The 25,179-nt window shown below is 40.1% G+C and overlaps 1 protein-coding gene across 4 annotated transcripts; it reads left to right on the forward strand.

The window, feature by feature from the left end:
* The first annotated feature begins 1,196 nt into the window (after positions 1-1,196).
* Positions 1,197-21,113, forward strand: lratb.1 (lecithin retinol acyltransferase b, tandem duplicate 1). 4 transcript variants are annotated; one of them, XM_067523127.1, is made up of 21 exons: positions 1,199-1,544; positions 2,207-2,307; positions 3,217-3,286; positions 3,976-4,106; positions 4,184-4,272; positions 4,419-4,518; positions 4,845-4,888; positions 5,429-5,506; positions 5,585-5,781; positions 7,800-7,858; positions 8,084-8,190; positions 8,285-8,387; positions 9,079-9,169; positions 9,533-9,550; positions 9,920-9,959; positions 10,078-10,129; positions 10,647-10,755; positions 13,652-13,735; positions 14,081-14,198; positions 17,416-17,506; positions 18,703-21,113. In XM_067523127.1, the coding sequence occupies exons 1-21, from the start codon at positions 1,313-1,315 to the stop codon at positions 18,775-18,777; spliced, it is 1,989 nt and encodes a 662-aa protein (XP_067379228.1). In that variant the 5' UTR covers positions 1,199-1,312; the 3' UTR covers positions 18,778-21,113. The 4 variants fall into 4 exon arrangements, with proteins under 4 accessions (XP_067379230.1, XP_067379228.1, XP_067379229.1 ...); XM_067523130.1 differs by having other exon boundaries at positions 1,542-1,652; XM_067523129.1 differs by lacking the exon at positions 17,416-17,506 and having other exon boundaries at positions 1,197-1,544.
* Positions 21,114-25,179: the final 4,066 nt, after the last annotated feature.

Raw genomic sequence — 25,179 nt, forward strand, 5'->3', positions numbered from 1 at the left:
AAGATGTAACGTATTTTTGTATGAATTGGTGGTTTAAAATGATGGGGATGATTAGCCAACAAACTGTATAATTTGAATTATATGAATTTAATATGCTTTGGCCACCTTAAATTTAAATCCTTAAATGAGACTTATGGTAGAACTTTTTTGCAGTATTGTATACTTTCAAATAATGTTGAGTAGCCTTAACCATTAGTCATTTTTTTAACTCTATTATACAAATGTAAAGAGACCAACCTTTAGATCTGTGTCCAGTAAAGTCCTGTCTTCTGTGAACAGGTGTCCTGTCAGAAAAATTATGGAACTGCTGGTTTGGTCAGCGCGGGATGGAATAGGCAGCTTCTTTGCATGTTGCAAACCCACTGCTGTTACTATTATCTCTATTCAAGTTTATTTTCAGGAAAATAGTCTAGAGAGTTTATTAAACTACAGAATGATTTACAAAATCGTTAAAATAATAAATACATTTTATTAAAACTACTACTACTACTGAAAATATAAATATAGATTTAAAAGTCAGTGAAATTTGGTACAATGATATATTGATTTTAATTAACTTTTTATTCAAGAAAAACAGAGCCAGAGCAAATCCGAAAAAACATGTATTTTGATTAAAAAGATAATTTATGGAACAAACTTATGAGAGGGTTCAAAGAAAGTTAAGAAATAATGCATTGAATGAGTACCAGATTTTGTGTTTATGGACATTACATTCCAGGATAAATACCCTTTAATGTAAATTTAAAAAACGGAATGCAGCTGCAGCTCTTGACTAACCCGATGGTAACAGTGCACAGCCACTGCAGGGGAATCTGTGTTTAATGTCAAAGCTAAGTCTTCCTATGTTCCCTGTGCTCTGAAATGACTTTGTAGTAAAGGCAAACACTAGATGTGATATAAGACATAAAAAAAGGATGAGATCAAAAGTCTAAATTGATTGGTTGTGTACGTTTTCGAAATAAAAAGTCAAAATCAAATATCAAACTGGATCAAAAGGAAAAATCATGACTTTAAAATAAAACGTTGCGACTCAACCGAAAATTATAGTTTTAAGTTATGAAGAAAATATAAAATTGGACTAGCAGGCTTGAGTTACCAAGGTTGAACCTTTTTTCATTTTTCCTTGTGTGTTTTCTTCTTTTATCTCTTCAAAATACGTTGTTCAAATTGTAACGAACAAGGACGGAACGATCGCTGGACATGTTTCCTGTCGGACTGTTTTTAATGGATGGACCCACTTGGAGCACCTTGAACTTGTTCGAAAGGATTCTTCCTTCTATTCAGTTTTTTCTTCTCTTGCTGTATATTTTTAATGATGTTATTTTTTTCACATTCAGTCCGTAACGCGGCCTCAGCCTCCCGGCGGTTGTCGCGGCTCAGGGGCTCAGAAAAGTGCGTTTTGCACTTCAGCTCGACCGCCGAGCTTCATTCGACTTTAACTAAAACAAACAAAACCTTCTACAGAGGTTATGCAAGTACTGGCAGGACTAAACCGATCCGGATCGGCTGCGCCTCTGGCTTCTGGGGGGACACAGCCGCCGCGGGTGCGGTGACAAATAATATACATGAAATAAATTCTAAAGCTAACCAGGTAGCATCGGTTAGCTTCTTTAAAACGCAAATAAAGAGAAGGGCGGCGTCTATTTCTTAAGGTTACTTTATATAAAATGCTTTTGTATTTGTTTTTGGCACGATGTCTGCTTAAAAAAAGTTTAAAAATAGGTTACGATTATTTAAAAATATCCAGCAATGATGGAGAAAATAACAGCACACATAACTCAAGTATAAGCACTGCATTTAAAAACTTAGTAGTGCTAGAAGTATTAAATACAGTATTAATGCGCAAACATCTGCTAAGATGCATAGAGTAAGAAGTATAGGCCTAATATTGTAGTAGAAATATAAAGTCGCAGGACGAAGAATATACTCAAAGTACATTTGATATAGAAGTGATGAATGCTGATAAAATCCGACTTATAAAGTGCATTTGTTTTAGTTTGAAAGGTCAGAGACACTTAAGCAGTGTTCAGTCAGAAAGAGTATTTACTGAAGTACTGTTTGTGCTTTATGTGGAATATTACATCGAATAATATTGAATACATTTTATATTATTGTTTAATTTATTTGATCATATTTAACTATGTTTGTGTTCGTGGTTAATGTTAGTGTGGATTTATGAAGTAACCTGTGTGTGTGTGTGTTTCAGTGCCTCAGTTGATCCACGGTGGGAAGCTGGACTTCCTGGTGTTTGACTACCTCAGTGAGATCACCATGTCTTTGCTCACCGCCGCCAGGAGCAAAGTGGCTGTGAGTTACACCTGTCTCCTTGCTGCTGTACCTCTTTCTTTATGAGGACCCCTTTATCTCAGGACCCTTAGACTGAGAAGAGTTATGTAATATTAGTAATTAGATTTTAAGGTGAAAAGTTTTGCATGTTCAGCTTTTAAATCTTATTGTAGAAACACTTTATTATATACAGAACAAGAATGAACAAGAGCTTTGAGTGAATTTCTATTTGGACTCTTAGTTTTCTTTCTTTTCCTGTTTTTTTTTTTTTTTTTTTTTGCAGTCTCATAATTTGTGTCAGCTTGTCTCTCAGATGGATCTTCTTGTTTCCACTGATTCAGACCTTCAGATTTGCCTCATTGCCACATATATTTTTCATAGTTACACTATATACACAGTGTCTCCAAGAGTGTGGTTATTCTGGGATAGTAGGGAAATTCTTTTTATATCTCTGATATAGAAACTCTGAAAACTAGAGGTTTGATGATTTCCTACATATTCTGACGCAACACTTAAGATTCAATTTCCCTTTAAAGCTGCTGTCCTGTGTCTATTATTCATCAACAGTCTGACATTGAAAGTTAATACGTCTCTAATTGTTTTTTTGGGGGGGGGGATTAAAGTTTACATGGTAAAATTCACTTAAGTAGAGAAATGTCAACATGTATTCAAGTTACAGTATAAACGATTTCTCCATTACAAAGTTTGTCCACCAGAAAGTGCTGATGAGTTAATTTTCACACCACACTATTCTAGTTTTATGTCGTGTTTGTTTGAATCAGGTTAAGTATTTACATTTCCAGATTTGCAGATTTCCTTTTTCACTGAATGTGTTTTGTGAACTTTCGTCAAATATCAAGTAGAACCTGCACAGTAGGAATCCTATAATAACTCATGGTTGAAGGGTAATCTGTTCTTCTCATCTTATAGAATTTGGGTTACGCACCAGACTTTGTCCATGTTGCTTTGGCTCCATTTATCAACGACATCCACAGGAAAGGTGAGCGACTCTAATCATCTAACAAGAGAATGAAAAAATGTCCAAAAAAAGGTTAGTCTGTATGATGGGAGAGTATATGATGGTTCTGCGTCAAAGTTCTTAGTTTGGTTTTGTACAATTTTGGTAAAGAAGGGAAGATGGTGTTACCAATTTCTAACATGGCAAAAGTCAAGTTGCCTTAAAATTAATGCTAAGAACATGAGCAACATAAACATTAGGCAAAAGCTGGGATACAACCATTCACACTCACATCCAAACCTACAGGCAACTTAGTCACCACTTAAACCTAACAGGCCCGTCTTCTAAATGTGGGACGAAACCAGGTACTCTGATGTGTTAGGGAGACATGTTATTATACCAAGAACAGACCACACATGGCTACATATCCTTCACCAGACCCTACCATACCATTTTTTCAACTGTTTCACCCTGAGTTTACCGCATTTACTTTTATTTTCTTTGCATTGCTCCCTGTTTCTGCTTTGTCATTAGTGCTGCTTAGTGCTTTTTGGATTTTGTTTTTGTCACAAAATACAAATATAATTATTTAGGATGCAGAGTTCAAACTAAATAAAAGCTAAAAAACTTCCATGTGTGATGAAATTGGTGCCAACTCATAAGATTTAGACCGTCACTGCACAAAAAGGCACATAAATTCTTAATAAAAGGCCACGGTCTGGTTTTTACAGGCATTCGTGTTGTCAGTAATGCAGGAGGTGTCAATCCTCTGGCGTGTGGAGAGGCTGTGCAGGAAGTCATCAGAAAAGCTGGACTGGAACTGAAGGTTGCAGTGGTGACTGGCGATGACCTCATGCCCCATGTAAGGTCCTCCCCATCACCATCATCATCGTCGTTTCATTAAAAGACACTGTGACTCGGTCTTTGCTCTGGTTTCAGAGGAACAGCCTCTCTGAAGTGAAGATGGCGGACGACAGCACCAAGCACCAGTTACCTCAGACGCTTCATAGCATGAACGCTTATCTTGGGTATGAACACGCTATGTGGTTTCATGTTTGATGCTTTATTCAGACATTCAGACTGAATTGAATTTGATTCCACATTGTACAGACAGGACGATGCAGGTACGTCGCGAAAGCAGAGTTGTAGTCACTCTCTCTCTGTTCGTCTCCAGGGCTGCTCCTATCCGTCGATGTCTCGATCTTGGGGCAGACATTGTGGTAACTGGACGCTGTGTGGACAGCGCTGTGGCACTGGGGCCACTCATGCACGCTGTACGTTTGACACAAGTGAAGAAACTAGAAAATAAGACACAGTGAAATATTTCATCTTACTCTTTGCCTGCTGACCCACACTGCTGTTGTGTCATAATGCTGCTTGTCTGAACCAAAAATCGGGCATGAAGCCACTAAACACTGTGCAAAATTCATCCCACTTCTTTTCCACTGGGTTGTGAGATTTTTAAATTAGGTGGTTTTAATATTGTGGCTGATCAGTAAACAGTAAGAAACTACTGTTTCTTACTGGGGGGGGGGGGGGGGGGGGGTGAGGCAGAGTTCAGGAATGTAACTTTTGTCTGTGTTTTCATCTACTGTTGCAGTTTGGATGGGAGAGGGATCAGTATGACCTACTTGCAGCTGGGAGGTACACACACACACACACACACACACACACACTGCACAGACACAACAAAAACTGCAATTTATACTTCATCTCACCATGAAAGGTAACAAAAGAAGTTTAAAGGTCAGCTTCTGTCTGACACTGTTAAGGGCCAGTTCACTCAAAAGAATTGGTCTATATCAGTGAAGATTGTTTTGGTTTTATCTTCCAGTTTCTGCCTCCTGACTCTTTAAGTTAGTGGATTTTTAACATTCGAACATGAGTCTCTGTTATGGGGAAGCACTGCAAATTGAAATCCTTTCAAAGTGACATGATGTTACGGACTGAACTGTGATACTGGCACAATATTAAGCATCTGATTTGTCTGATGGTGCCATTTAGGCACCGTTACCCAAATGATTTGGAAACATCAGCTAGAGGAAGCTGTAGGAAACTGACTAAGCTCTAAAAAGTAATGAACGGGGTGAAACACATGCAAAGACCTTTCTCATGCCTCGAACCTCATCACCAGGCTTCTCCTTGCAGCTGTAATCAATAAATTACTGTATTTGTGTAAATCAGTCTTGCTGGACACCTGATTGAGTGCGGAGCTCAGAGTACCGGTGGGATCTTCACTGACTGGCACAAAGTTCCTGACTGGTAAGAAAAAAGCTCCCATCCCCCATTGGACACTGCGATACATGGATATGAATTACAGTGGCTGTATTTGTTTCTTAGGGACAACATCGGTTTCCCGGTGGTGGAGTGCTCCAGAGACGGCTCTTTCGTTCTGTCCAAACCGCCCAAAACCGGGGGGCTCGTCTGCTTCGGTACAGTGGCTGAGCAGCTAGTGTACGAGATTGGTGACCCTCAGCGATACCTGTTGCCAGACGTCACCTGTGACTTCAGCCAGGTGGTCATCAAAGAAGTACCAGGTACATCACACACCCGCACAGCACTGAGAGCCTGACCACAGGCTGAACTGTGCACTGTTTTCACAACCCTTCAACGCTCATCTGGCAACATTAAACAAACGCGTCTGGAACTTAGTGTCGACCCCCGACTGAACCCTTCACCGTCAGCTGAACTTCCATTAAACTCTTTATCAGCTATTAGGGACTTATTTCTCCTTTTTTAAAACTAAACATGTATCCATCAACTCAGATTGAACTGGTCTACATCTCAGCTGCATCCTCCCCCCGATCTGCCTCTGAACTCTTCCTAAGTGATAACAAACTTTTTTTGTTTGCTAATTAATCCAGTGATTTAATTATTTATTTTTGTCTTTTTTTTTTTTTCATTGAGAGACGTATCACTACGACCCGATATTTGACATTACACTCTTAGTCATAAGTTACCCTCTCACGGTGTTGTTAGAATAAACAATTGTCCAAATATTAAATGTTATGTATACATTTGAGTCAAATGGAGAAACATTTCAGGAGGTCAGCCCATAACAGAATCTTGTTTATGTCCCTGATATATCTTAAATATTACAAAGAACTGTCACATTTAGTCTGCAGCCAAAGGTAGAAAGTTTACATAGTTTAAATACACAATTTCTGTTCTGCATACATTTCACCCTGACACCTACAAATAATATTGCAATGTCACAAAATCCTCCATAGACGTATGTGGATGATCATGATTTTTATTTAGTTTTTTTAATGTTGGGTGCTGCTGCTGGATGTTGTACATTTTCCTCAGGATCATCTGAGCCACTGGAATTTATTCTGACAATTATTCTTGCAAGTGATTTGTGCTTTGATTATTTATTAATGCACTTTCAATAGATATATTGGATTTAGCATTTAGTTGTCGTCTTAGTTTCATCAGTAATGTTAACTGTTGTGTTTATAAAGACTCTGTTGGTGCTAAAATCACTAATAACACAGTTTTACATGAGTAAACCCACAACTTTTACTTCAGTGTCTCAGTAAAAAGAAGAATTGGATGTTGCAATGTTGCAGTGTGGGAGTTCTGAATGACCCTTGCGTGTCCTTTTTCACGAGGCCAATGAACTTTTAGCTTCTGCTGTTGCTAAAATTGTAAATATTTCAGTCTAATTGAACCAATGGTGAACTCCTCACCCTTGTTTGACCACAGTATGGTTTATTTTGTCACAACACGGAGCCAGGTATGTGAACTGATGATGAACTGGTGGTGTGTCTATGGTGCAGTTCAAGTGGGGTGAAGAAAGTGCTGCATGATGTTTTCGACACACTGAGGGAGGATGTGAAAGATAGTGATAGAGCTCAGGAAAAGCATGAGAATGAGAAACCGAAGAGAAGAAAGTCATAAACATCTGCATTTGTATAAGTAGGACAGGTCACGGAGCAGTAAAATAAAGAGTCCTGTTTTAACTCAGCTCCTCTGCTTTTGAACTGTCCCGGTTTAAAGACATTCACTTAGACGCACTTAATAAAAAGTGTGGACCAGCTCTTTTGCAGGAAGCATGTTTGACCATTTCAGACTTCACTGCAGTGGCCACATTCTTTTATGAGGTGGCTAAAAGCATTAAATGTGAAATAGTCATATGTATAAACTTTAGACCCCCAACTGAGTTTAATTTTAATTCGCTAGTTTAGTCATTTGGGCCTATTAGTATGTCTGTCAGTGGCATTTCTGTCCAGCTATTTAACATTTTAGATTTATTTCCCCCTCTGAATTCCAACTTTAAACTCAAAACTATGTCATTTGATCTGTAAAATTTCAGACTTGCAACTCAAATTTCTGACTTTCTTTCTTCATTTTGACTTCAAACTTAAAATTCTGACTTTTGGCTCCAAATTCTGACTTTAAAATCTAACCTCTGTACTCGAAAATTTCTTGTTGAAAAAAAATTAACTATGATGTTAAAATGTGCAAATGTGTTGAAGCTTCACCAGGCCTTTAGTAGTTTAATGTAAGTCAAAGAAATCTATGTGTGTTTGTGTTTCGGTGTTGGTTGTAGAAGGAAGTGCTGTCAGAGTGACTGGAGCTAAAGGCTTTGCCCCATCACACAACTACAAGGTAAAACAGCATCATCTGCTGAGTAAGACATGTTAAGACCTAAGGTGTTTCGTTCTTTCTGTGTTTCTCATCATTTCAGTGCCACAGTTTTTAATTTAGTTTCTTTTAAAAACAAACCTGTCCCTAAATGCACCACTAAAATGTTTTATTCCACTTTTCTGACATTTTATGCTCTTTTCTTTTCTTTTAAATAAATTAGTGAGACCCCTCTCCTCCTTGCTGCAGGTGTGTGCTACCTACATGGACGGGTTCAGGGCAACAGCCGTGTGTCCAGTCGGAGGACCGAGAGCAGCGGAAAAGGCCAGACGAACCGCAGAAAGCATCATCAAACGGTTTGTTCAGGGGAAAAGACTTTCCCCATGTTGATTCTGATATTCATGGATTTGATTGCAGTGTGTTTGTGTGTGTGTGTGTGTGTGTGTGTAGGGCAAAGCGTATGTTCAAGCAATTAGGATTAGACGATTTCAGCGCTGTCAACATCCAGGTCCTCGGAGCTGAAGACACTTATGGAGCCAAAGCTTGTACCAAGGTAAAATATCCACACACACATTAAAACATCGAACCCCACAATCACAAACGCAGCTTCTCCTCAACATCCAGTTTTGCCCTGGACACACCATGTCTTTGATTTAAAAAAAATAATAAACGAGATTAGACCAAAGCCAGTAGGTGACCTCCAACTTTAACAAAAGGTAGCAGATCAACGAAGCTGCTAATACAAGTAAAATAAGACATATACATACTGTGAATTTGTCTCTGTCTTATATACATTTAAAAATGAGAGCAAACTTTTTGTCTCTGTGTTTTTTTTTTGTTTTTTGTTTTGTCTAGTCTCATTCTTCTTTCTGTGTATAACTCAGTCCCCCCTCACTTATAATCTCCTCTCTGTATCCATTTAAACTTCTGTCTTAAACACCCGAATCAGGTCAGGGCCACAATTAAGCCTGTTTCATGCCTCTAAACTCTTTTCTCTATGACTGTTTTCTTTAAAGCGGAAACAAAGCCATCTCTTCAACCCTCCATCCATCCTCTACCAGAAGCAGGGTTAAGCTTGTTTCATAGCTGTGATCTTAACCTCCATGGCTTCTTTATATCTTTATCTTTTTTACACACAAATACAAAAGAAAACATTACAAAAGCCAAACAATACACACGTTTTAATTATTACCACCACCACATTACAGTACTATCAGTAATAGGTTGTTCTTATCTGTCTGCAGGGCTGTAGAGAAGCAGTGATCTGGATGGCCGTCCACCACAAACAGAAAAAAGCTCTGGAGCTCTTTGCCAGAGAAATAGCTCCTGCAGGGACCGGCATGGGTACAACACACGCACATGCTCTGTTTGTCCACTATGCTCTTTATATTGAACCAAATACCCACTGTGGTTTGGTGAAACACTGTGAGGAAACGGTTAGAGTTTGGGAAAGCTGCTTGTACAAACTGTTTTCATAATTTATAACAAGTAGAAGGGAAGTGCAATTTAAGCAGCACCGTGTGCAGTACAAAGGCCAATTGTAACATAAATATAAAAAAAACTATGAAAAACTTTAAATATTTATTAATGGAAAGACCAAAGTTAAATAAACAGCAAGCATCACATGTTATATTCAGTCCCAATTTAGCAAGTAGTTTAGCAAGTAGATAAAAGGAGGTTTTACCCTTTGCACCAGTTCCAACAGACTTTCCCCCAGTATGACCCTTGTCATGCAGCAAAACATTCTGAAATATTTTGATTTGATGTCTTGTTCTAAAGGATCCACAAATTTACAGTACTGTCTGTAAATGTGTATTGTCAGAGCTGAAAGGTTCTGTAGGTAGAAATGTAATAGTTCAGCGGCCACTTGCTCCCACAGAGGCTCAACTATCTGTCCCTGCCTCACACACACAAACAGCATGAACTCTGAAGTCGGTGATTCATGCTGGGAGTGTTGTTGAACTGCGAGGAGGACAGGAAGCTGAGCTGAACTCGGGCCACCGTTATTTTTATTTTGTTTGTACATGTTTTGTCAGTGTTTTTGCATCTTGTCATATTTTTCTTTCACTTTGTCCAACTTCACAGCTCCTGGACTGACAGGCATCGTAGGCGGACGCCCCAGAGTGTGAGTTTAATCAGCCCCAGACAACAACCTATGCTGCATCACAGCTTTGTTGACCATAACTAATGTTAAAGAGTAGCAGAAGAAAAGTCCCATATCATTGTGTCTTCATGCTGTCCAGGTCTCCGGTCTTGAAACCATTCTTCTTCTTACACCCAAAATCTCAGCTAAAGGTGAGAGTTGTAGCTGTATCAATACTTTTTGGGTGTTAAAGAAATTCTAATAACAAATAAAGTTGATTAATCATGAAATACCATATCTAAAAATATATCAACAATTACTGTAAAGCCTTGCTCCGACATACTTGAAAGTACATGAACCTTTGAAATGTTCAAAAACACTTTTCTACTTTACTGGATGAAGTGTTTTACAGTGCTGCTTCACACACTAAGCAGCTGCCATGCTGGGGGCTCTTCTGACCCTTTAGGTGCAACGTGGGGTTCAGACACTGAGGAGACAGGAGGAGCGGAGGATTGGTGGACATCTTCTCTCCCTCCTTAGTCATGTTCTGTGGATGGATGAGACCAAAATAGAACATTTGGTTTTTATGAGAAGCGTTATGTTGCCTGATGATCAAACTCTGAATTTCAGCATAGAAATCTTTTTCTATCTGTGGAGCTTGGTGGGCCTGCTCAGCTGCCTCTGGACCATCTTAGATGAAGTTATGATATATCTATTTTCCCACTGCAGGTGGATATTCACATTGGTGGAGAGCTGGTGGAGTCTTTTTCAGATGTGGGACCAGACACACCTGAGCATCAAGCCCCTCCCTCTTTAGCCGAGGACACAACTGACACAGGTCGGTGAAATAACACATAAGCTGTGATGCCTGACAGCCAGTGTCTGCTGTCTGTCTGATGTCTTGGATTAATATGGGCTTATTAAGGGGTTACAAAGGTCCACAGGTCCACAGGTCTATGTAAAGATGCAAGGGGTCTTGGAGCCTGATGGGAGCTACTGTATGTTGGATGAGGCCACATTATTTTGCCAAAGTGATTGTATGTCTCTGTCTAGGGTATATTATTTACATTTACTGAGGGTACTGATTCAGTCAAATAGGATTATTTTCAATAATTACAGTATGAATAAGAAAGGTAATGTATAGAGCGACTTGGTTTGTGCCGTTACTGACTCATGCCTGCAGAGGGCGACATCCTCCCGTGTCCCATTTGCAAAGGTAACACAAAAATCAAATGAGCTTGTAGTGCTGGACCTTCAAGAGGTGTTCAAATAAAGTGAGGTCATATAAAATTTCATTATAACAATATTGTTTAGTAATATATGTAAGACATTTTTCAGATACTGTCAGCACAGTCCTGCATGTTTTGTGTGTGTGTGTGTCTGTGTGTTGCCTATTATTTTTCTTGAGAAATACAAGCTGTGCCACTTTTCTTTCATCAGCACTTTCCTCACATGACCGTGCACGACAGTCTGACACACAAAGTACCGAGTACACACAGACAGTCTTTTAGTTGCAAACACACACACACACACACTCACTTCCACAACACTGTTAAGCATCTCTTAATTAATTAATGATGGTCCTCTGACAGCACAAAGAAAATGTTGTTTCCTGGCTGGAAACAGAAAGGCCTGTCCAATCACAAAAAACTAGTCCAGGAGAATAAAAACATTCCAATAAATTAAGAAAATAAGTAGCTGCTGCTTCTATTATTTCTTTATCTGATTTAATAGGAAAAAAATCGAAGTCATTTCCAGTGCATAGAACACTTTTTAAAGCAATTTAATGTGACAGAAAAATAAACAAAAAACACTTTTTTGAATGTCTGTCTATGGAAGGAGGCACGACAAATAGTCCTTGAGGGTGTTTTGTGGTCCACCACGGGATTTCTAGGGCTCTTGTGTATTCATAACGTCCTGTGGGAAATTCCAACGTCTCTAATGGTTTCCAATAATTGAAAAGATTAATTTGGTCTTTAAAGTAAATGGTAAATGGCCTCTTATATAGCGCTTTTATCCAAAGCGCTTTACAATGGTGCTTCGAATTCACCCATTGACAAACACAGACTTGCCATGGAAGGTGCTCACCTGACCCACCGAGAGCAACTTGGGGTGCAGTGACACTTTGACACAATCAAACCAATGAGCCTTCAGTCTGTGGACGACTCCCTTACCAACTGAGCTACAGTCGCCCCATAAAGTGTTACAAGCGGCCTCATATTGGTCCTTTAATGGGGCTCATAGGGTCCTTCAATGCATTTACTTCAATTTAAGTAACCAGGTTACAGCCAGCTTTCTCTGGAAATCACATTTCTTAAGTGTCATGTAAATGGGAAAACTACTTCCCCAAATCAGGCTACGGGATTAGGAAAACCTGATCGCCGATTTCTCTGCCATGTATACGCATAACCAGGTTTCTTATCTCCAACCACACATTTGCATAACAAAAGGCTGCAGACAGGAACACGCAGCGGATTGAAAGAACAAATGAAAGGAGAGATCGTTAAGTCCTACCGAAAGTCAGACAGAAATTTCCCTAACTGAAAGTGCCTTGTATAAGTCTGAAGAAGTTCCTTCCCACCACAGATGAGGGGGAACTCAAGTCACTCATTGGCTGCATGTGTACAGGGATTTCCAGTAAACACAGACATTGAGGATGTGCCAGAGACCCGTGAAGAATCATGTTTATCGAGGGGCTTGAGTCGTGCAAATAGTGCTTTGAAGCTTTGCAGTGCATTGTGATGAGGCTCAAAAATTCCTTGATGATGTGTGATGGGTCCTTGATGACATTCATATGATCTTGAAGGTTTTACAGAAGGTGTAAAGGTTGAAAATATTTTTGGACAGAGTTTGAAGAATCACATACAGTAGCTGTCAGGGAGGTTTAAGGGGAACTCAAGGCTCCTCCGAACGTCTTTGCAAGATTCCACAGGTCCCATGGTTGTCATGTTCATTTTTTACTGTTTTGTTTGTTTTTTTGAGATTTTTTGTGGCCCTTTAATTGGTTCCAATGCTCCTTTAGTAGTTTTACATTGTTACTGGGAGGTTCCGAGGGTCCAAGGGACTATTCATGTATTCATTAGGATGCTAAGAGGGTGCATTGAAGATTTTTCTAATGAGCGTTTTCATAGTCGTTGATGAGGTTTCTGGAAATCACAGGGGTATATCAGAGATAGTCAGAGTGGCTCAGATGGCCCTTGAGAAGGTTCTAGGGGTCCTTAAAGGGTATCATATGTCTTTAAGAGGTCATTGGGTTTCTTGAGGGGCACAAATAGTCTTTGAGGACAGCAGAGATATTTCACATTAGCCTATTCATGTGAATATAAAACAGATTTCGTTTTTTGCTTTTTTTGGTTTGGTTTGAGTCATTTGTGCAGAAGGAGAGAATTAAATGTGAAACTCTGGACTGTTTCTTCCTTTGAGTTCAGTTTGTTTACTCAATGGCAGAGAAGATCAATGGCACCAGACTTGTGCCGGAACATAGGCTTCTTTTACAGTTACATGTGTGATGAATCACCAGTGTGACAGCCTTTGCTTCGTTCCCAAAATGATCATGGGTCCTGCTTAACAATAAACACTATTCCAACGCATGATGAAAATATTACTTGCAGATCTGAACTTAAAGCGACTTTGCATGAAAATAAGGAGAGTCCAGCAACTTAAAACCTCGATTCTGTGTCTGTGAAGGCAGTGTACATTTTTTATGTCTTTTTTTTTTCCTGGTCTCTGTACAGACCTGCCCAGTGGACCACATAGTTATAGACTGGAGGAACTGGCCTACACAAGGAGTGGGGACAAAGGAGACTCTGCCAACATAGGTGAGTGGGATTTGACATCACCAGACTCATAAAACACATTAATCTCAAATGTTCATTCACATCAGAATTTCATTTTTTTCCCCTCTGCATCAAAACTAAATCCCAAATGTGTTTTTGGTTTATTTAAAAGTTAGGATTGGTAAATGCGAATAGTAATAGAACAACATTAAAAATGATAATGTGATATTCATTAGATTTTCAAAGGTTCAGTGCCGAGAAAGAAAAAAGTCCAGTTAAGCTCTTTTAAATTGTCTGCACCTGCTCAACTTCACAGCAGGCCTCTACAGTGCAGCATTAAGTTTGTGAATGTGAAAAAGTTTTCACTTTGTCTCTCCTGCTCTTTAGGAGTGGTAGCTCGTCATCCCCTTTTCTTCCCCTACCTGAAGAAACACCTGACTTCATCCGTGGTGGAGGAATACTTTTCCCACCTCATCCAGCCAGGAGTGCACAACGCCGTCACACGGTGAGCAACGAAATACTATGTTTGTGGGAGATGGAGAGGGAAGGTACCAAAAAAATGTGTGGTGTTTCTAAGTTTAAAGTACATGATTGAGGAAAGACTTGTAGTTAAAACACACTATCACAGACCTAAATTGTCCTGCTTGAAAATAGTGAAAATGAACAGTAATATTGGATCCAGAGTTGGTAAATTGCCACTTACGCAGAACTTTTATCCAAAGCACTTTAAAATGCTGATTTCCATTCTCTCACACACACACACACACACACACACACACACACACACACACACACACACACACACGCACACAGACACAGATGGTGGTGGCTGCCATGCAAAGTGCTCACCTGACCCACCGGGATCAACTTGGGGTTCAGTGTCTTGCCCAAGGACACATCAACACATAGCCAGGAACAGGGATCAAACCACTGGCCCTGTCAGTGGACAACTGCTTTACCGTCTGAGTAGTATGTTAATAGACCTATAGTGTTTTCATTGTGCACATTTGGTCGTTATGCAGAGGGAGCTGAGCTGTTTACCAGTTGATGTATGCTTCAAACCTCACTTATGTGATTATAATCACACATGGCAGAAATGTGTTTCCTCCACCCAGGGAGGCTTTCACTGAATACACAAGAGGTCGTGCCGTAAATGTTGTCACCCCTTGAAGTCATGGAGAAGACCCCCCCCAAAAAGTTGTGTCCTTACTGTGAACGCACTGACTGCATGCACCAGACACGTAAACTGGAGCCTTTTAAATGCATCAGTGTAAGTAGGGTTTAATTTGACACCCTCCTCTCTGTTCTTGTTACATTCTTTTTTTATGTTGTTCAGACAAATGCAACAAAGGCCATAGTGGTTTGTAGGTTGTCAACTTACATGCACACAAATGTAGCATGAACATACACACACACATTGCTGACTGTAGTAGTAAACTTGCAGTGGGTATAGGGGAAAAAAAATCACCTTTAATTTATTTCAAACACTGAATGAAACTGGATTAAAATAAGTTTCCAGAAAAAGAAATAAATGAACCTTGCTTCACTGAAGCAAAACACAAAAGGTGAAAACATCCAGGGGGGATTATTCTTTGCTATACCCACTCTATGTCCAGGGGCCATCAGACGGCATGAATTGGCCTTACAAACATCTGGAAGGAACTAAGAGTAGTGCTGCTGCTCTTTTGCATTGACAGGAGCCAGTTTACGTAGCTTAGGCATCTCATTAGGATGCGTCCTGGGAGCCTTCTGTTTTCTGGGAAGTTTTCTGGGATCGTCCAACTGACAGAAGACCCCGTGGTACACCCATGATATGCTGAAGAGAAGATATGTCTGATGTCAGGAGGGGCTTTAAATGTTGTAGGGAAGAGAGACTTCTGGACTACATTGCTGCAAGACCTGCAGCAGGAGCATTTGGTTGTTTGTGTGATTGTACTTTTCATTTAATCCCAGTACATCTTTTGCCATTTACGCCAAAAAACATAAAAACCTCTGACTCATGTAACATCCATGTTGTGAATCAGTCAGACGGGGAAGTGAGAAGAAAAGCTCCTTTGTGCGTTGTATTTGCCTGAACAACTTTAAAAAAGTGTAAAATTAAAGCTGTGTGTAACCGCTTCACAGGAGCAGTGTCTACATGCCTTCGATGCTTGAAATAAACTGCTCGTTACACATTTCTGGCACGTGTGCAGTCGGCACACTGGAACAGTGGACAGTCCATGCAAACACAACTTTTTGAAAAAGCCTGAACATTAATCAGCAGCAGACACTATTTTAGTGCTATGCATTGCAGGACAGATGTGTGGTTGATTAAACTATAACCTTACAGCTGTTTGTTAAACAATGGTTGTGAGCATCACTGGAGGAAATTAAAAGTTCTATTAGAAACCTCTCAATCATGTTACTGTCTTGACTCTCAAACCCGACAATGAAAAGTGTTTTTGCAGTTCAGTCCATTATACTGTAGTCAGGAAAAAGAAACTCAACAGTCTGAGAGAAACATGCAACACAAGGTCCACTGAAGTCCACCACAACTTTGTAAAGGTTAGTGTCATAACCCATCTCAAAGGAAATCGCTCAGTAATCACGCAGGCAAATAAACGTAACAGAAACCCAACCGTGCTGTCTTTTAAGTATGCCTGCAAACAGAGGACTGAAAATGTATTATAATCAGAAAAACCCCTTGAGATATATGATCAAATTTGTAAGATGGACATAAGCTTACAAGACCTGACAAACACACAAGAGACAAAAGTACAAAGCACATGAGATATAAACACACTGATGTTTCCTTCACACAAGGAGGGACACATGGTACTGACTGGATGGTGTGTGTGTGTGTGTGTGTGTGTGTGTGTGTGTGTGTGTGTGTGTACCAGTTACTCCGCCCTCTGTTAAACAGATTGACAATTAACTATATAACGGTTAATCTCACGCAGTGGCCTCTTAGAGGGCAAATAAAATGATGAGAACCTGTTGGCATTTCTCCTCAGTCACTCACACTGACGAGCTCTGCACAGCTCAGGCAACAGGCCATCATAACAGAACCTGTGTTAACGGCATCCAAAAAACTTTGTGGTGTCAAAAGGAATTTCTTTTTATCCCGTTGTAACACAATACAATTGACAGCCCCTTTTTCAATTCATGCACAGTTTCTCAGAGTGGTAGGAAAAGGATCTTTTGGAGACTAGAGTTAGCAAACGCTTGATAATAGGAATCATTTCACTAATTTCTTGTGCTACTGTCTTGACCGGACGAGGAGCTGCACAGTGATGCCGCTGAGCGGATGCACGTGTCATGACTGTGTTAATGTGGAGGTGGGGGCTTTAAGGCCTACGTACCAACCTTCCCTCTCACACCCTGAAACGCCTTCTCGCCACCGCAGAGGCTTCATTAGTCCACCTCCGCCACTCGTTAAATCTGCAGCAGGCAGACACACACAGTTACAGACCGAAACACACACTGGCACACTTTTCATATGAACACATTTAACCCTTCCCCCATCTGACACACACTTCTTGTAAATCTCCTAGAAACCTGAAACCACACACACACACACACACACACACTTTTACATGCTTACACGTGAGCTTGTTCAATAAACCATCACATGGCACCAATCTGTCTGTGTGTGTGTGTGTGTGCGTGTACACGCACATTTGGCCAGTAGTGGGGTTTATGTTGTGTTGTCATGGTTACAGGCATGTTTTTGTGGTTTGTAGATACACTCTCCCAGGGATCCACAGCCTCAACTTCGTCTTACAGAGTTCACTGGGTGGGGGAGGGGTGGCCTCTTTACGCAGCGACCCCCAGGTAACACACACAAACACACAGGCACTCATTGACCACTGTTCCACTCTTTCCTAATTCTGGAGATTCATTCTATTTTCACTTCTTCTTCCTCTTTTACTTTGATCTCTTTCACCATCACTGTCATCCTGTGTCACCTCATGGACTCATGGCTTGTTTGAACTTTACAAGTATGCAGGAGTAAGCAGCCTACATTCAACTCTAAAACTGCACCAAGCTCTTCAGCAAGTCCACAAGAAATAGCGGCATCCTCCCTGAAATAACTACTACTTTAATACTTTACTCCCACTTTATCATGAACCTGCAACTTTAGTTTCTATCTAGGGTTTAGTTGATGTTGATTGACAGCTGAGCCCAGCAGGGGGACAAAGAAGTAATAATCAAATTCCCATCCAAGTGCAAATTTTTCAGAACTTCCTGAAAACTGGAAAACATAAAACACAAAATAAATACACAAAAATACAAGTGTTCTCATCAACTTGCAGCGGAAAGGTCCTGCAGCATTTTTGTGCAGCAGCCAAACAATTATTGTTTCCCCAGTCCTAAATTAGCCACAATCAAATCTTAATTTTCTTCTATTGTTTTTTTTGTTTACACAAACCAGGAAAAAGACAATCAGTAAATAAGAGCAAGTAGCATGTGATAAAACTGGTACTGGAGAGCAGAAAAAGACACAGCATGAGTCTGGATCAGCATTGATCGATGGATCCAATTTAAAAAAAAATGTACTTTTTACCAACTGAATTCAGAGATTCAGCTTCTGTTCATTGCGCTTTTTTTTTTTTTTAGCACTTAAAGATCTGTTTCCACACGTTGACAGCTTGTTGATAACATGTCATCTTTAACATTCTTCTTTCTCTATGCAGCTTTTTCTTCATGGTAACCTTTTTACCTTTTAGTCTCCACCTCCTCCTTTTCTCTCCATCCCTCGTTCAGAGGCTCCTTTAAAGCTTTCTTTTACCGCCTCCCTGGAATCCACAGCAGATCAAAGTAACACATACCCACTTACTGCTCGGCACACTCACAACGTGCTAACACAAGCATTTTGCACTCAGGCACAGACCCATAAACCTCAAACATACAGATGTGTAAATTCAAACACACTGAGGTAGAAACAGACGTTCAACTTGTGAGAACAAGCACTTTTCATACTCATTGGTTTAAACTGCTTTAAGTTTTTCCACCCTATTTTTTTTCAGGGGAAAGCCTACGGTCAGATGCTGCTGGACTTGAAGCTGAGAGGACTGCCTGACCTCAAATCTCTGGTGGACTGAGAGCGATTGACAGAAAGAGGAGTTTAACTAGAGGAACAGAGCAAACTCACAAAGTAGCATTAGTTGTCTTTTCAAAGTTTACAGCATATGGAGTTTGGCACCGATCGGCTGAACTCTTTCTACTCAGCAAACCAAAGGACAACATTTAGGAAACTGTTGAATAAAACAGCGCCATGACAGTTTTAATAAGCAGAGTGACTTTGGAAATAGCATTTTGATGACAAAGCACATGGTTCAATTGGTTGCTGAGCAAATTCCGCAATTCTTTGTCGCTGTTTTGTTGAGCTTTTGACTCATTGGAGCCACTGGTTTTATTCTGATGCAAGTTGTGCCTCATTATCCCTCCTATTTTATGTTTAAAGCACTTTGGGGTTTTTTTCGTTGAAGATTTCTTCTTTGGCATTTTACGTTTCATTGGATGCAAGTAAAGAGAGTAGATGAGCACAATGACTGGTTTCACCAAGCTTGGTCACCTCAAAACAAACTGTCTCCGATGTTCACTTCCCTGCAGGCATGCATCTTTCCATCGTTCCACAAAACTGGCTCTCTGGCTTCAATGTGTGTTTTTTTTTTTTTTTTTGCTTCAAGCCATAATTGCAAACAGACTGAAGCTGCAGTCAGAGTCACTCTAAAAGTTTTTTTTTTTTTCCCTTACTGAAAAGTCATCCCACCACTGAATCACATCCCCCTTTTTCCACATTTTTATTTTCACGCTGGTATATGCTCTCATTGGAAATGAAAACAAAGAATCCCTGTTTCTCTGGATTTCTATGTTTTCCTTCCTGGTTTTGGGGATATAAAAAAGGATTTTGTTAAATATATGATTCCAAAAACCAAAAGGAATCACAGTCTGTGTAAAACAATGTCTTTTTAACAGACATTTAGAGACTTCTAACACACAGTAGAGCCTTAATTAATGACAATGAAACAAATGTCTGCAGGCAAGAATTGAAAGCAGAGATGGATGCGTAAAAATCCCACCAATAAGAGAAAAATCACAAGGGAAAAATAAAAATTCATCAGCCTTTCTTTTGATTTACAAGACAACTCTGAATTAGTCACATTTCCAAAGCAAGATGTTAAAAAAATTTGGGGGTTTACAAAAAAAGTTGTAAATCCCCAAACTTTTCTTGTTTTTTTTTTTTTGTAATCCCAATTTAAGAGACAAAACCAGCATTTAAATGAAAATGTAGGATAACGTCTTGGTTGAAATGTGTCTTGGTTGAAATGTGGTTTGACAGAAAAACTTTGCATTCAACATCTGGCTTCCATATTGCAGCGTCTCACACACTGCAATTCCCAGGAAATGTATGAATGCAATTGTTGCTCATCTTGTGGCATGTTTTATTACTTTTGATTGCTCTCTTTTGACATAGTAATCTTTCCTTCTGCCAGTATTTGAGTGTAAACACAAGTTTTTAGAACCCGCGTGAGTTCTTGTGGAGCCTCAGACATGTTTAATTACCGTGCCAAACACCCGACCTCATCAGGGACATCATTGTCAGATCTGGTATGGTTTTTATTAGTTTTTTCAAAAAGTTAATCTACACCGAGGAGCTCAAATTGTCTGTGCCAGATTTCATAGTGGTTGTAGTTGAGCACTGTTTGAAGTTGGGCAAAAAATTAAAGGTCCAATAATTGAGCCTTGAGAATCACCAGAGTTAAAGAATCTTCTACAAAAATCTTACATCAAGCAACGGAAACAACAACAACCCTAAAATAATCATTTTATCTCTAAGGTGGCAGAAGAGTTAAACTTGTTGAACTTCATTTGGTCAAATTGTTGAATGTTATGTTTAAATGAATGCAAGCAGCGAAAGCTCACATTGCAGAATGTCGCCAAACAATGAAGAAAACATTTCCATGTTTCTCTTTAATACAGAGCAATGACGCAAAATCAGTTGACTCAAAATGTTAACCACATTGCACCGCTGATTGTCGTCTTTATGGGATATAACAGGTTTGCAGGACTCTCGGGAACACACTGAAACTCACATTGAGCCTTTTTGTAGAATCACACAAGTGCATTTTATATTATTGTGTTGATGTCTTTAATGGGAGAACCACTTTAATTCATACTCTTTCTTCTTTGTGTTTAAAATCACAGACGTGAGCTAATGGGATAAACATTGTAATTAAATAATCTTCGGTGACTGAAGAATTGTAAAATGACATTTAACATGTTGCAAAGAAAAAAAAACACGTGACTTCGGCCATGTTTTTATTATAGAAGATTAATTGTTGTGCTTTTCACAAACTGAAAATCTCTATATGCACTGAAATGATTGAATGATTTTGTAGATACTAAACTGATTAAAGACGTTTTTATGAGCAAAGCTGTTCAGATGCAAGAGAGTCTGTCCTTCCCTTTGCTTGTTAAGGTCTTCGTCACAGGAAGCCGAGCCGCAGAAGGTGTTGACAGCAACAAGGCAGAAACCTCAGGGTGTGTGTTTCTGTGTGTATTCACTAGTGTTAATGGCAGAAACATTTGTGTCCTTGTTCCCAGTTTCTTTACACATGAAAGTTAGCTTTAGATAAACGCTTTATGCTTTTCCTAAAATATTCACAAAGCTTCTTTGTTTTTAGAATTCATGCTTTACTTGGTTTGACAAAATGGTTTTGTGTGGTTTGAGCGAACTGCTTCTTTAAACATAAGCAAAAAAAAAAACAAAAAAAACAACCTCGTTTCCCCCAAACAGCAAGTTCGGCATCAGACTGAAAACCTGAGGATGAAATACTGATTAACATTCATCACGCACATCACACAGCATGGGAACGATGGTGTGTGTGTGTCCGTTAATAAGTATGAGACTCTCCGGTCGTCTGTCATGACGTAGTTGCTTTTGTGCTCCTCGTGCTGACGGACAGCGAGGTAAAACAACACATTCACAACGTCTCTCTCGCTGTCACGGAGGATAAAGGGAGATAAATTACATCTCATCAGTCATTATTCTTTTCTCTTTATTGCCCCTCTGGGTGTCCGCTCTTTTTTTGGTTTGGTTTTTTTCGCCTGCAGCTCACACATGCTGACACTTACTCTGAGAAAGTCTGAAAAGACAGTAGAAGACAGAAGAAAAAAGAAATCCAAATACAGAAATGTTAATATATCCAGTGTGCTGTACATCACTAATGCAAATTTGTGTTTTAACTTTAGCCGGCGTTTGAGTTGGTAAAGAAATTATAGACCTAAGACATAAGTGTAAGTTATTAACGTCTTGTGGTGCTTTATGTTTGTTCACATCAGTAGTTGTTATTAATAATCAGAAATCCAATTTAGATGCCCATAAGCTACAGCACAACCGTTATTCTTCCCTGGGTCTAATCAATTTAGAATATGACTATAGAGAAATGTACATTAACACTATATTCATTAACATACCAACATGCCACAAAACTACAGTAAATTATGTGACGTGTTACAAATTAAAACAGACGCAGGGTCAGTGGTTCGATACCTGGTCCCGGCTATATGTCAAAGTGTCACTGGGCAAGACACTGAACCCCTAACAGCCCATTCCCCTCCCCAGCTGTGCAGTGCTGGTCCAAGCCCGGTAGAAATTGGGGAGGGTTGCGTCAGGAAGGTCACCAGGTGTAAAAACTGTGCCAAATCAACATCAACTCTGAACTCACGGGATAAACCAAATGGACAAAAAAACAAAACTAAAAACCCTTCCTTATTCAAAAGTCCTCTACAATTTCTATTGCATTGTTTTATTATGATGGAAATGTTACTTGTGTATGCAGTGGGCACCTCAAGCTAATTGTTTTACTGTTGATCACTGCTTTAGCAGATGACAAAAAAAAGATTTGCCAGCTGTGTCCATGGTTTGTCTAAACTGTGCAGTAACACATTTAACAAACATATTTCAAGACTGAACTAAAGTTCATATATGACCTCCGGACATGTAACACATAGTGGGACTGTGTGAACACGACCATTCGCTGTTTCCACCAAGTCACATCAAACATATTAACATGTCCATTTTCTCTTTGGTGGTGCCATCAAGACCCCCCCCCCCCCCCCCCCCCCCCCCCCCCCATCTTTGACGAACTCCACCTGGACACATTCATAATCTGTCCAGTGTGTTCAAGATCAATCCTGTTGTGTCCTGCCAGTTGGATTTGCCCAGTAAAACCTACATTGGAAGGTGACCCGGAGGATCCTGAAACCAACGCGCCAGTGGCTGTACCCCTAGGACCCTCCAGATGCCTAAACTGCAAACCCTATCTCCAAAGGTAATTTCTGCTACACAGTTCTTCTCTGATGGATATGTACTGGCTCTCTGAACCCAAATGATTAGGCTGCATGCAGACGTCCGTAGGGAATCTGTCCATATCCCCACAAACTTTGCCTTAGCAGTTTTCTCAGTCTTTTGCTCAGGACCTAAAGTTCAAGACTGTAGGTGAAACTTCCCTGCCCCTTCCCTCTTTATAGCCTTGAGTGTTTTGCATCATATGAATCATTGAATTCTAATTGAGGGCTTGCTTTTCTTGATTGACTTTTTTTGTTAGTAAATTTTGCCGTATCATCTGTGAGGGGATGCTAATGCAGCTTTTGTTTGTGACTGTCTGCAGGTTTTGTCCTCTTAAAACGTCCCATTTCCCCCCTCCCCAAACTGCTGCAGAGCATTAACACCATGCAGGGTAACAAACACACTAAGCAGCCTGACCTCATCCTCCACCCTGTCACTCAGCTCCATTCACCTTTTCACAGCAGCTCAGTCGGGGTCACATCAACACACGCATTCAGCAGCCAAATCTCATACTTCAGTCATTCAGCACCACACAGGCTGCCTCAGGGTGTGTGTGTGTGTGTGTGTGTGTGTGTGTGTGTGTGTGTGTGTGTGTGTTACCGTAATCTGCCCTTAATCCCCAAATCCTCTCCTTCTCTTTAAAGAGGAGGAGAAGCAATGAGTGATTGAGAAGAAATGAGCAGCTTCAGTGACTTGATTGTAACAAATGAGTGAATTACCCATTATGCTCGGGGTGTGGCTTCCCTCCAGCAGCATTCAGGCGCTTGGACGAGTGTTGAAGCTGCAGATGAAGAACCACAACAGTTTCATTTAGATTCCTGTGAGGAGTGTGTGTTCTCATGCGGCAGCTGCAGCAGTGAAGAAGTCTGCCAACAGTCACAGATTTTGCAATTTTTAATCTCCTAATGTTTGTTGGTACGTTAAACCATTGCGCACTGTATTGGCAACGGTGTCTGTGTAAGTACCTTTTAGTTCTGTTGACGTCCAAGGTGTTGCAGGCATAGAAAATACATTATAACAAAGCATAAAAGCATTTTTATGGAGTGGACTAATAAAGATGTAAAAAAAAGATGTAATACAGTATAAAAGAAGATGTGGAAACTGCAATGCCCTAGATAAAAGAAGTTGTGGTCATGCAGAAACTTAAAGTTGAGGACTTGATAAGGTCACGTAGTATTCAGGGAAGAGGTCAGTGAATTTAGGCCAAATACTTTTACTAAACAAATCCGTGTTTGTGAAGGTTCTCAGTCATGCAGGTTACTGGGAACCAAGAAGAAAGACGTCCAGTTGACATGTTCGCAAAAACAAAACTCTGTTTACTTTGTGTCTAAACCCACTCAAACCTCTATGTTTTGCACATCTGTCATCCATTGTTTTGGACTGTTTGGGACCAAAACTAAGTGTTAAGACAGCGAGCATTTTGATGCACTGGCAATGTTGCTACCTCTCCCTGCTCTAATATGCTCTGCTACACTTTGCCCAACACCTACCTCTCCAGTCAACTGGCACTTTCCATACGTGTCACTCCAGACTCATTCTGATCACTTCATTCTCAAGTGAAAGTACCACTTTTGACGAAATTCCTTCCAGGTGCTCCTGAGATACCTTCAATAAAATGGGACAGATGGAGAAAACATTGAGACTCCGGCCAAGGAAACAACAATGTAAAGTTATCGTTGCCAAGTGGTAAAAATCATCACTTCATGATCAGAACATCATCTGTCAAAAGCAACAGGAATTCAGGTTAGTGACCCTGCATTGCATTTTCTACACTAATTACTTTGTTTGGAACGGAGCCCGACAGGGTTCCTTGAGGACAGGGATTTGGAAGCACTTGCTTAGAGGGAACCAATAGTACGGGCAACTTCAAGGGCACTTTGTTGTTTGTGTTATTTTGTTGTTTACTCTAAGACCCCCCCCACCCCCCCTCCCTCAACTTTACTCTATAGTTAAAGTGCACCCTAGGGGGCCTTTTGCAGTATTGATTTGTCTTTGTGGCCAGGCTCTCTGTCCCCACCCTGAGTTTGCCTATAGCGCCTGTAGCTAAGACAAAATATATCAAAACCATGTTAATGGGGGGAAAAAAAACAAAAACTTGCACAGACTCGTCCTGTTTTTTGCATTGAGTTAACAGGATGGGTTGAAATGT

This window comes from Channa argus, chromosome 12, assembly GCF_033026475.1.
Source record: "Channa argus isolate prfri chromosome 12, Channa argus male v1.0, whole genome shotgun sequence".
NCBI classification, from domain to species: Eukaryota; Metazoa; Chordata; class Actinopteri; order Anabantiformes; family Channidae; genus Channa; species Channa argus.